Source organism: Podarcis liolepis, assembly GCF_965112155.1.
Source record: "Podarcis liolepis genome assembly, chromosome: 2".
Taxonomy (NCBI): Eukaryota; Metazoa; Chordata; class Lepidosauria; order Squamata; family Lacertidae; genus Podarcis; species Podarcis liolepis.
In genome coordinates, this window is record NC_139555.1 from 121,472,005 (window position 1) to 121,485,205 (window position 13,201).

Consider the following 13,201-nt stretch of genomic DNA (forward strand, 5'->3'; position numbering starts at 1 on the left):
CCCAGCATTTATATGGTTTTTCACCCGAGTGCACTCTTTGATGTGTAGTAAGCGTTGAGTGATGAGGAAATCTCTTTCCACACACAGTACATTCATGCTTCTCTCTGCCAATCTGATTTTCATTAACCTGAGAAGCAGTGGATTCCCTCCCCACCTTCTGCATTTGGGTCCCCTCCTTTCTGTAGGTTCCAACTTGAACCCGCTGTTTCCGTTGCTCCTTCTGCTCCTCAGCTCCTTCACGTGACGGTTCTGATTGTTCTCCTTCAGTCAGGAACTCCGAAACATCTCCTAATGGATTAAAAAGGAAAAGTGGTAAAATGATGTGTCTGTATAAGGTAGGGGTCGGCAATCTACAGCTCCTGGGCCACATCTGGCCAGGGGGGTCATTTAACCGGCCCCCGAGCCACCACCGAACCCTGCCACGCGCTCTGCAAGTCTCCGCACGCTGCGCTAAACCAGCGCATCGCAGCGACTCACTTCTGCGGCACTGGCGGGGCTTCCTATTGGGTGCAGCAAACTCCTGCAACCAATAGGAAGCTGGAGGCGCCTTCTCCACGCCAGAAATAGTGCCTGCGGGTGTGTGTTCTCACAATCCGGCCCATGCTGAGATCTCCGGGGGAGTGAACCGGCCCAGGCTCAGTAAGTTTGCTGACCCCTGGTTTAAGGCCTCATCCACACAGGACTTTTAATGGTGATTTGAAGCTGCTTGCGTCTCTCTTTTGTATTTTGCACCATCCACAGAAAATCCTCCTCATCTAAATGGCAGCCTGCCCTTCCCTTTCTTAAATTTGGAAACATGATGCAGAGCAGAGTTCCCCCATCTTTTTCCAACCGTGGCCCCTTTTCGACCTCATTTCCTTCCTGTGGCCCCCAACCCCTTCCTACCGGTAGAAAGGTAGCTACTGAAATGGCCCACTGAATTAAGGCCAACTGAATTCAGTACTGATTTGTTCAAAGTAGACACTTAGCAATTTTCTAGATGCAAGTCAGAGGCACCAGACAAATCCACTCGGCTAGGCCGACACTGCCAACAGGCCCTGTGCCCCGATCTCCTAGGCGCTGGTGTCGATTGCACCCGCGTCTTTCAGAATCAGGCCCAGGCCGCCACCTGGCCAAGCACTGGTGGCAGCTACAAGCAGTGGTCAAAACCAGAGCCTCAGAGATGGCCATCTCCAGCTGGAAACAAAACAGGACTGCTCTAAGAAAATGCACAAAGGAAAACAGAAGCAGCAGCGCTACGCTGCCCCGGTGGGCCACCCCCTTACCTGCTTGTGATTGGCCGAGCAGATAGCCAGCCAATCAGGATTTTGAAACCAAAACAGAATGATTAATGGTTTTTTCTATTTTCTTCTCACTTCCCTCTGTCGCTCCCTAAGCCTCAAGCTGTACAGCCCCCCAATTTACATAATTTTCACCTGGGACCCCGTTGGAAAATCCTGGGGCCCCTGTTGGGAAACACTGATGTAGAGAAACAGGATAAAGAGTGTTGGTTTTTTAAAAGTTGAAAGTCCTTCAGGGAGGAATTGGGAACCTTTGGCTCTCCAAATGCTGTGAAAAAAGTCCCATCAGCTCCAGCAAACATGGACAGTCAACAGAGAGGATGTTGGGATCCAGCAACTTCTGGGAGGGAGCCAGGCGTCCCTACTCCTGTCTTATGGAGGAAGAGAGGTCCTTGTGAGCATTCTACTCAGGTGGCAGAATAAGATACCCACCACGACTCTTTCCTCTCCCTTCCACAAGCAGAATCCAGAAATAATCGTGCTGCAGGATAACAGGTGCGCATTTACTGGACAAGGGCCTTAGAACATGTTTGGGAGCCAGAACAGTAAGTTGGGTGTTGGGTGACATTTCCCCAACAGGCTTGAGGACCTCCCCCTCTCATACACAACCCTCCTGTGTAAGCTCAGTTCCCAAATCAGCTGGGTCCTCCGATTCTCCCTGTGAGTCGTTGGGGACAGAGAGGAGGTTCAGATCCATGCCACTCCATCCATTCTGCCCATAGGCGCCGACTCCATGGGGCTTGAGGGGGCCCGAGCCCCCTCAAAAATTCGTTTGGGGGGCTCCGCCCCCCCAATAATCTCCGGCGCCCCTCCAGCAGAGCGCCATCGCCGCCCCTCCCCCAGCCCAAAATGCACAGGGTCGGGCTGCATGCCTCCTGCCCTCCCTCCCGAGCAAAAGCTCCACCCAATTTCCTTCGGAGCTGATTAATAGGCGCAGCACACTCTCCCCTAATCGCTCATGAGGAGGCGGCGCCACTTTATTTGCATATTCATGAGCTTATTTATTATTCATGAGCTTTCCCGGGCCCCCCCAATATTTTTTATAAGTCCGCGTCCCTGATTCTGTCCTGTACACTGCTTTGCAAGCTATGCAGCTAGGCAGACTAGGACTCTCCCCCAATGCAATAAATCGCAACCAGAACACAGCAGACCTCTTCAGCCTCCTGTTTCCATGACATGCAGTTGTTCACCCCTCACCCAATCCAACAAGAGACCTCCCTGGCCAGAAAAAAGGGAAATCAAGGCAGGTAACTCATAGCCAATGGGTCCATTCTTTGATGGCTTCCTATAGGCATCTGGTTGGCAAGCGTGAGAACTGAATCCTGGACTACGTGGGCCTTTGCTTTGAACCAACAGGGGTCTTCGAATGTTCCTTTGTCCAGGAGAAATTACAAAGTGCTTTCTAGTGATCTCATTGATGGTACACCAACAATAATTCACACCTTTGCTAGCTATGGATCAAGGAGAAACAGATCCGTACCCACAGGTGTCATCATCTCACGAATCTCCTCCATGACTTCCTCGTACAGAGCTCTCTGGCCCGGATCCAGCAAGGCCCATTCCTCGTTGGTGAAATGCACAGACACCTCATCGAAGCTCACCAAGCCCTGGAAGAAGAAAACCATTCCCTTCTTTGTAAGCACTCCAAGGCAAGGTGTCGTCATAAGTATAATACTACTAATATCCTCCTGGGGTATCTGGAGCCCGTATAAGAGATCTCTTATACGGTCGGAGAGGAAGCAGAGCCCAAGCAGAATATATTGACAGTAAAGCGGCTGGTAAGCCTGATCTTTACTAAGGGAAATAAAGTGTTGCAACATGGTCTCCACTCACCACACGCAGGAGGGAGGAGAACCCCGAAGCCCCTATAAGGACTTTTGAAATTGCCCCCCACCCTCTTGCCCAAGACCAGGCCCCAAAACACCATACATACATTCCTCCTCCTCCTCCTCCTCCTTCCTCCGTCTCTCCTTCCCCGCATCTGACCTGGAGGCGGCAGGAGAGGCAGCCTCCCCGGCGGAGAAAGAACGGGAGAAGCTCCTCCGCAAGGAAGAAGAGGAGGAAAGAGGCGCCTCCAGGCAAAGCAACTGCGTCCCACAGGAAGGAAGGACAGGCCCAGAACAGGAAGCGGAAGCTCCTCCTCCTCTTCCGCAGGACTCCCCTTCCGCTCTAGGAATCTTGGCTCTGTGGTTTCGGCTTAACCCTTGCAGAGCCGAGCGGCAGGAATTTCTTGGCTGCTCCTGGCGGAGAGCGAGCAGAGGAGTCCCGATTTTTTCTAGAAAGCTCTGCAGGATCAGGCCCCGAGGGCAGCATCCTCTCCTGCAGCAGGTGCCCCATGCAGGATCCAGTGACCACTGAGAGCCGGAGTATTATGTATTATGTATTATGTATTATTATTATTATTATTATTATTATGGGCAGCCTTCGTATCATCATCATCATTATTAATGCCCCACCTTTTCTCCAAATTGAGAGTAGGAGATCGTAGAAAAGATAATCTTTACCACTGAACAGATTAAAGAGGCATTAAACTCTCATATGGTGAGAATATATGTATATGAATAACTATTTTAAAATAAACCAAATACTGTAATCATAAAAGAAGTAACCAGGTCTTCACCTCCCTCCACTGATCTGTGACAGCTTGTCACTGTAAGAAGAACCAGTTTTGAACAGGTAACTCGGCTTTTCCCCTTTCTCCTCATTCCGGGAGCCTATTTTGCTGATGAGCAAGTTACAATGTCTCAAAGTAGAAGAAGAAGAAGAAGAAGAGTTTGGATTTGATATCCCGCCTTTCACTCCCTTTAAGGAGTCTCAAAGCGGCTAACATTCTTCTTGCCCTTCCTCCCCCACAACAAACACTCTGTGAGGTGAGTGAGGCTGAGAGACTTCAGAGAAGTGTGACTGGCCCAAGGTCACCCAGCAGCTACATGTGGAGGAGCGGAGACACGAACCCGGTTTCCCAGATTACATGACTACCGCTCTTAACCACTACACCACACTGGCGTGTTTAGGAGGCTTGCACCTATATAAAATGCACACATATACGTTAAAATGCACAATAACAATTTGATCTCAACATCCTTAGAACATCCTTACTTAAAATATATAATAAAACAAGCAAGTAGAAAGGAATTAATATTAGAATCATAATTATAGAACTGCAGCGTTGGATTAGACCCAGGGGTCATCTAGTCCAACCCCCTGCAATGCAGGAATCTCCGCTAAAGGAGACCGTTCCAATGTCCAACAGCTCTTACTGTCAGAAAGTTCTTCCTCACATTCAGTCGGTATCCCCTTTCTTGTAACTTGAAGCCATTGGTTCAAGTCCTACCCTTCTGAGCAGGAGAAAACAAGCTTGTATCGTCTTCCATGTGATAGCCTTTTAAAATATTTGAAGATGGCTATCATATCTCCTATCAGTCTCCTCCTAAGGCTAAACATGCCCAGCTTCTTCAAGTGTTCTTCCTAAGGCTTTCGAGCTTGTCAAAATCCTTAAATTGTGGTGCCCAGAATTGGACACAGTATTCCAGGTGTGGTCTGACCAAGGCAGAATAGAGTGGTACTATTACTTCCCTTGACACCAATCTGGTTGATGCAGCCCAGAATAGAATTTTTTTTCCTGCTCCTGCTGCATCACACGGTTGACTCATGTTAAGCTTGTGTTCTACTAAGGCTCCTGGATCCTTTTCACATGCACTGCTAGAAAGTCAGTTGTCCCTTATCTTATATTTGTGCTGCAGGTTCTTTCATTCTATTCAGTTCATTAAAATGCAAATAATGTCCTTGGCAGCAACTCCCTTCTGAAGATTCCTTGGGCTGGAGGTTAGGGCAAAGGAGGTGGGTGAACCACAGGCAGCACAAATATATCCCACCAAGAACCCTCCCCTAGTCTGGACATTTCAGAAGAATAAAACTTGAAACCTCCATTGATATATAATTTTATGATATTACTCCGAGAGAAAGCGGTATTATGAGCCATCAAACCTCAGAAATACACTTTTCCCATTTATTTTCAGCCAGGCTGTGAGCACCTAGAAAGGAATGCTGTGATCACCAATAGTCAGCACGGATTTCTGAAAAATAAGGCATGTCAGACTAACCTGATCTCGTTTTTTGACAGAATTACAAGCCTGGTAGATGAAGGGAACGCAGTGGATGTAGCCTACCTTGATTTCAGCAAGGCATTCGACAAGGTGCCCCATGATATTCTTGTAAAGAAGCTGGTAAAATGCGGTCTTGACTATGCTACCACTCAGTGGATTTGTAACTGGCTGACTGACCGAACCCAAAGGGTGCTCATCAATGGTTCCTCTTCATCCTGGAGAAGAGTGACTAGTGGGGTGCCACAGGGTTCTGTCTTGGGCCCGGTCTTATTCAACATCTTTATCAACGACTTGGATGATGGACTCAAGGGCATCCTGATCAAATTTGCAGATGACACCAAACTGGGAGGGGTGGCTAACACCCCAGAGGACAGGATCACACTTCAAAACGACCTTGACAGATTAGAGAACTGGGCCAAAATAAACAAGATGAACTTTAACAGGGAGAAATGTAAAGTATTGCACTTGGGCAAAAAAAATGAGAGGCACAAATACAAGATGGGTGACACCTGGCGTGAGAGCAGTACATGTGAAAAGGATCTAGGAGTCTTGGTTGACCACAAACTTGACATGAGCCAAGAGTGTGACGCGGCAGCTAAAAAAGCCAATGCAATTCTGGGCTGCATCAATAGGAGTATAGCATCTAGATCAAGGGAAGTAATAGTGCCACTGTATTCTGCTCTGGTCAGACCTCACCTGGAGTACTGTGTCCAGTTCTGGGCACCACAGTTCAAGAAGGACACTGACAAACTGGAACGTGTCCAGAGGAGGGCAACCAAAATGGTCAAAGGCCTGGAAACGATGCCTTATGAGGAACGGCTAAGGGAGCTGGGCATGTTTAGCCTGGAAAAGAGGAGGTTAAGGGGTGATATGATAGCCATGTTCAAATATATAAAAGGATGTCATATAGAGGAGGGAGAAAGGTTGTTTTCTGCTGTTCCAGAGAAGCGGACACGGAGCAATGGATCCAAACTACAAGAAAGAAGATTCCACCTAAACATTAGGAAGAACTTCCTGACAGTAAGAGCTGTTCGACAGTGGAATTTGCTGCCAAGGAGTGTGGTGGAGTCTCCTCCTTTGGAGGTCTTTGAGCAGAGGCTTGACAACCATATGTCAGGAGTGCTCTGATGGTGTTTCCTGCTTGGCAGGGGGTTGGACTCGATGGCCCTTGTGGTCTCTTCCAACTCTATGATTCTATGATTCTAGGCTTTTGGCCTTTAACTTAAAGAATTATTGTGGCCTTAATCTTTGCAACCTACATTAACTTGCTTTGAGATGACCTTCCTTGAAAAAGCAACGAAATGCAATGAATAGTAATGCATAATATCTGTGACGCCACCATTCTGTCGTGTATGCTGCTAAGCAAACTATGTGATTAAGCAGTCTGTGACTGACCCAAAAGCAGTAAATTGCAACCAGCACACATGAGACCCCTTCAGCCTTTGTTTCCACGCCTTGCAGTTGTAAGAACAATCCTATCGAAAAAGCAAGTTCACCCCCCACCCAATCGGAACCAGAGACCTCATTGGCCAGAAAAATGAGAATCAAGGTAAGTCACTCTTAACCAATGTGTCTAATCTTTGACGTCTGTAAAATCACATTTCACAAGTGTGTCTGTGTGTATCTGAATGCTGGACTACATAGGATTTTGTTTCGACCCAACAAGGCTCTTCATACATTCTTTGTCATGGGGAAATTAAGAACACCCTCTCTAATTGATATTACACCAACAGGGGTTCACACCTTCGCTAGCTATTGATCAAGGGGGAAAGGACCTTATCCACAGAAGCCACCATTTCATAAATATCCATCATGGCTTCCTTGTACAGCACTCTCGGACCTGGATCCAGCAGGGAGCATTCGTCATCGGTGAAATGCAAGGACACCCCCTCAAAGCTCATTGATCCCTGGAAAAGGAAAGCAATTCCCTTATTCGTAGTCCATCCAGGATAAGGTGTGGGAAAATGGGCAACTGGAGATCTTAGGTGTTCAGAAATCACCCAAAGCCCATGGAATTTACCCATTAGTTTAAGAATTCTAAGTCAAGTATTCTAACAAAAATATGTAACTTGTCTGTGAGACTGCCCAGTTTCTTTTCCTCCAACAGGGAAGCCAATGTAAGGGATTTAGTTTCCAGAAAACTGCACGTTAGTGAGTTTCATGTTTGTTTTGGGGAAACTGGTGGAAAACATTATTAAAGACAATGACATAACCAAATGTATGTAAGCAAATTTATATAGTGCACCTTCAAGCAAAAAAAAAATCCTAACTTAACACATCTGCAAATGGGATTTGAATTGGTGATGTCTGAGAAGGAAAGTGACATTTGGGGTCATAGCTGATAGCTCAGTAAAGATATTGGCGCAGGGTGTGAAATGGGTCAATGCCGTTTTAGGGAAAGATTCAAAACTAAGCTGCCAATATCATAGTGCTGATATACAAATCTGTGGTGCATCCGCCCTTATAAAACTGTATGGATCCGATTGCATGACCTCAAAAATAATATTGCAGATTCAGAAAACGTTGAGAAAAGAACAAACAAAATAATTAATGGGTTGGAAAAATATGAGGAATTGCTCATCTGAAACAAAGGCGATTATGGGGAAATATGATACAGATGTATAACGGTATGCATGGTCTTTAGAAATAGAATCATAGAATCATAGAGTTGGAACAGACCACAAGGGCCATCGAGTCCAACCCCCTGCCAAGCAGGAAACACCATCAGAGCACTCCTGACATATGGTTGTCAAGCCTCTGCTTAAAGACCTCCAAAGCAGGAGACTCCACCACACTCCTTGGCAGCAAATTCCACTGTCGAACAGCTCTTACTGTCAGGAAGTTCTTCCTAATGTTTAGGTGGAATCTTCTTTCTTGTAGTTTGGATCCATTGCTCCGTGTCCGCTTCTCTGGAACAGCAGAAAACAACCTTTCTCCCTCCTCTATGTGACATCCTTTTATATATTTGAACATGGCTATCATATCACCCCTTAACCTCCTCTTCTCCAGGCTAAACATGCCCAGCTCCCTTAGCCGTTCCTCATAAGGCATCGTTTCCAGGCCTTTGACCATTTTGGTTGCCCTCCTCTGGACACGTTCCAGTTTGTCAGTGTCCTTCTTGAACTGTGGTGCCCAGAACTGGACACAGTACTCCAGGTGAGGTCTGACCAGAGCAGAATACAGTGGAAATAGGAGAGAGGGAGGTGTTTCTCCCTCTAGAATACTGCCTTTCCATTCCATCCAGTGAAGCTAATTGTGCACAGATTAAGGACGAACAAAAGGAAGCACTTCTTCACTGTTAAGCTCTGCAATTCACTAATGCAAAATGCAGTAATAGCCACCAATTAAGAGAGAATTAGGCAAATTCATAGCCATCAGTGCCAGTTTCTTTTGTCTGCCAACCCAGTTATCTTTATTGGACACTTAGAAGACTATTTCATGCCACTCTTCTAAGGAATACATCAGACAGAAAAATACGAGAGATGAAGAAATTAAGAAAGAATGCACTGACAATATAGGACTTGTATTTTGAACATACAGGACTTGGCGGTCAACTGAAAAGTTACGTTTTATTATATTATGTCACAATGTTGATTTTGACATTATGAGAAGCGGCATCTAATTTTTGATAAGTAGTTTCTAGTAAATAACTTGTGATTGTTGCCATGCGGCCTATTACGTTCACGTGCTTTTACAACTGACCACTAGCCATTGTGGCTGTGCACTGCTTCCACTTCTTTTGGGCAGTATATTCCTCATTGCTAGTTCCTGGGAATCACCTCAAGAGGCATGTTGTACTCGCTGCTGGTTGCAAAGTTCCCAGAGGCATCTGCTTGGTCACTGGGGGAATAGGGTGCTGGACTAGGTGGCTTAAGGGCCTGATCCACCAGCTAGGCTCTTCTGAGGTCATGTTCAAGGTTTCATGAGCAAAACCCCCTTCCTCAGAGGCTGCAGATTCAGGTCTCTCTGTTACTAGGAAGTACCAATTCCAGAGGTCCCCAACATCTTTCTCTGATTACCTTTCCCCTACCATGGTGGCCAAGAATTCATGAAAACCTTGAAAATGAAGTTCCTAATTTGCCCAAATGGGCAAGAGTTTGGTGAACCAACAGGACCTGAGAGGCTAAAACGTGTTTGGAGAGATTTATTTTAAATAAATCAACAGAAGACCAGGAAATGCCTTTTAACCTATGAAAGATATGAGTGAAAGGGGATCAAGCAGAAATCAGCGCACATTACACACTAAATGTGGGAAAATAAACAACAGAATATGCAAATGATTCATGTGGAAACACAAAATATTAATATAAAACTTAACTTTTAAACTTATGTTTGTCTACTCAGAAAAAAGAATAGGCCAAGTCAAAATCATATCCAACTTAACTGTTGCTGAATTCCACACTGGCTCCACCAGCTCTCTCATATAGCTTACCAATATACCCAGCTGATCTAAATACACATCCACTGAATGGATCTCACGGACAGCTCAGTCAGCAAAGAATGGAACTCTTAAATCTCGGGGTGGTGGATTCCAGCCACAAAATCTCCACCGCACTTTTCACAGCAGGCAAGAGAGTGGCGTGAAGAACAGGGAGGTGTGGGAAGGGAGTAATTACAGTGGCACGTCAGGTTACAAACTTAATTCGTTCCGGAGGTCCGTTCTTAACCTGAAACCGTTCTTAACCTGAGGTGCGCTTTCGCTAATGGGGCTTCCCACTGCCAACTGAAGCTCTTGTCACACTACAAACATTTGTAAGGGCTATCCATTGTATGAATTATCTTATGGCTAGTGAGGTGACAACTCTGAATGAAGCTCTTTCTACATTCCAAACATTTATAAGGTTTTTCTCCTGTGTGAGTTCTTTGATGCAAAGTAAGGGAGTCTTTTTGAGGGACGCAGGTAGCGCTGTGGTCTAAACCACTGAGCCTCTTGGACTTGCTGATCTGAAGGTTGGCGGTTCGAATCCCTGCAACGGGGTGGGCTCCCGTTGCTCGGTCCCAGCTCCTGTCAACCTAACAGTTCGAAAGCACGTCAGTGCAAGTAGATAAATAGGTACCACTCCAGCAGGAAGGAAAATGGCGTTTCCGTGCGCTCTGGCACTCGTCACGTTCCTCCGTGTGCCAGGAGCAGTTTAGTCATGCTGGCCACATGACCCAAAAAGCTGTCTGTGGACAAACGCCAGCTTTCTCGGCCTGTAAAGCAAGATGAGCGCCGCAACCCCAGAGACGTTCGCAACTGGACTTAACAGCAAGGGGTCCCTTTATCTTTACCTAAGGGAGTCTTTGCAACTGAAACTCTTTCAACACTGCATACAGTCCCCTGTATGAATTCTTTGATGCTTCATGAGGGAGTCACTATATCAGAAGCTCTCCCCACAGTCCAAACATTTGTAATATGGCTTGTCCCCTGTGTGGGTTGTATGATGCATATTAAGGGAGCTAATGTCTCTGAAGCTCTTTCAAAGCATTTTTTTGTTAAAAATAATGTTTATTAAGAGTTTAGAAATCACAGAAAGAAGAAAAAAAAGTTAAACAAAGCAAAAAATACAATACAATACATATAAAACAGAAAACACTACTTATCTTAACAAAACAAAAACAGAAACAATTAAAAACGCATCCAATATTTCCATATCTTATCTTTCATTTACTTGTTTCGAAGACCTCCTCACACCACTCTTTTTTGTATTCTAGTTCAGTTAGCTATTTCAGCAAATCCTTTCCATCTTTCTCAGTTTTTGTCCCATAATTTATCTTAACACAATCTAACCTTATTTTTTTCCCCTTTAGCCCATTAACAGTCTATTTTTACTTAATTCTTTATAACATTTCTGCTAAAGCCATATAACTTCATTCCAGCATCCTTCTAACATTCATTAATTTTACAGTGTTTCTGTAAACAGTCTTTAAATTTTTTCCAATCTTCTTCCACCGACTCTTCTCCCTGGTATCGGATTCTGCCAGTCATTTCCGCCAGTTCCATGTAGTCCATCAGCTTCATCTGCTATTCTTCCCGGGTGGGTAAATCTTGTGTCTTCCAATACTTTGCAATAAGTATTCTTGCTGCTGTTGTAGCATCTTTCAAAGCGTTAATGAGGTTTCTCCTCCGTATGAGTTCTTTGATGATCAGTAAGGTGACAACTCTGACTGAAGCTCTTTCCACATTCAAAACATGTATAAGGCTTTTCCCCTGTATGAGTTCTTCGATGCCGAGTAAGGGAACCACTCTCACGGAAGCTCTTGCCACACTCCCAGCATTTATAAGGCTTTTCCCCTGTATGAGTTCTTCGATGCAGAGTAAGGGCACCACTGTCACGGAAGCTCTTGTCACACTCCCAGCATTTATAAGGCTTTTCTCCTGTGTGACTTCTCTGATGCAAAGTAAGGGAGTATTTGCGAGTGAAGCTCTTTCCACACTCCAAGCACTCATAAGGTTTGTCCCCTGTATGAATTCTTTGATGCTTTGTGAGGGTGCCTTTGTGCCTGAAGCCCTTCCCACAGTCCAAACATTGGTATGGTTTTTCACCTGCGTGAGTACTTTTATGTCTAGTGAGGATGCTCTCATGATGGAAGCTCTTTCCACTCATCAAGCATTCACACAATTTGTCCCCTGTATAAGTTCTTTCATGTCTAGTGAGGCTGCTCCTCTGACGGAAACACTTTCCACACTTCAAGCATTCATACGGTTTGTCCCCTCTGTGGATTGCGTGATGCCTACTAAGGGAGCCACTCTGATTGAAGCTCTTTCCACACTCAAAGCATTTATGAGGTTTCTCCCCTGTATGTGTCCTTTGATGCGAAGTAAGGGAGCTACTATTACTAAAACTCTTTCCACACTCCCAGCATTTATATGGTTTTTCATCCGAGTGCACTCTTTGATGTGAAGTAAGCGTTGAGCGATGAGGAAATCTCTTTCCACACACAGTACATTCATGCTTCTCTCTGCAAATCTGACTTTCATTAACCTGAGAAGCAGTGGATTCTCTCCCCACCTTCTGCATTTGGGTCCCCTCATTTCTGTAGGTTCCAACTTGAACCCGCAGTTTCCGTTGCTCCTTCTGCTCCTCAACTCCTTCACGTGACAGTTCTGATTGTTCTCCTTCAGTCAGGAACTCTGAAACATCTCCTAATGGATTAAAAAGGAAAAGTGGTAAAATGATGTGTCTGTATAAGGTAGGGGTCGGCAATCTACAGCTCCTGGGCCACATCTGGCCAGGGGGGTCGTTTAACCGGCCCCTGAGCCAACCCTGCCATGTGCTCTGCAAGTCTCTGCACGCTGTGCTAAACCAGCGCATCGCGGCGATTCACTTCCGCGGCACTGGCGGGGCTTTCTATTGGATGCAGCAAACTCCTGCAACCAATAGGAAGCTGGAGGCGCCTTCTCCACGCCAGAAATAGTGTCTGCGGGTGTGTGTTCTCACAATCCTGCGCTTGCTGAGATCTCCGGGGGAGTGAACCGGCCCAGGCTCAGTAAGTTTGCCGACCCCTGGTTTAAGGCCTCATCCACACAGGACTTTTAATGCTGATTTGAAGCTGCTTGCATCTCTCTTTTGTATTTTGCACCATCCACAGAAAATCCTCCTCATCTAAATGGCAGCCTGCCCTTCCCTTTCTTAAATTTAGAAACATGATGCAGAGCAGAGTTCCCCCATCTTTTTCCAACCGTGGCCCCTTTCCGACCTCATTTCCTTCCGGTGGCCCCCAACCCCTTCCTACCAGTAGAAAGGTAGCTACTGAAATGTTTTGTTTGTAAATAGAACCTCTTTTATAATTTATTTATCATAATGTATTTATGATTTATACAAAATACAACTA

General features: G+C 45.7%; 3 protein-coding genes and 1 long non-coding RNA gene across 4 annotated transcripts in view; 1 reads left to right on the plus strand and 3 right to left on the minus strand.

Annotated features, from left to right (window-relative positions):
* The window catches only part of LOC310701834 (uncharacterized protein), a 55,723-nt gene extending 52,286 nt beyond the window's left edge, over positions 1-3,437 (minus strand). The window contains exon 1 of the mRNA XM_083493269.1: positions 3,267-3,437. The gene's annotated coding sequence lies outside the window, so the exon portion shown is untranslated. The remainder of the gene's footprint in view (positions 1-3,266) is intronic.
* Positions 1-13,201, minus strand: part of LOC310701146 (uncharacterized protein) — a 62,796-nt gene that overhangs the window by 30,067 nt on the left and 19,528 nt on the right. The gene's annotated exons all lie outside the window — the stretch shown is intronic.
* Positions 1-13,201, minus strand: part of LOC310701140 (uncharacterized protein) — a 61,924-nt gene that overhangs the window by 11,956 nt on the left and 36,767 nt on the right. Inside the window, exons 8-9 of the mRNA XM_083491482.1 lie at positions 12,379-12,512; positions 2,761-2,887 (exon numbers count right to left, since the gene is read on the minus strand). Of these exons, the coding sequence (XP_083347608.1) occupies positions 2,761-2,887; positions 12,379-12,512 (261 nt within the window). The remainder of the gene's footprint in view (positions 1-2,760; positions 2,888-12,378; positions 12,513-13,201) is intronic.
* Positions 3,675-7,216, plus strand: LOC310702197. The gene is made up of 3 exons (XR_014523347.1): positions 3,675-3,956; positions 6,848-6,935; positions 7,120-7,216. It is a non-coding gene; the product is annotated as an uncharacterized lncRNA (long non-coding RNA).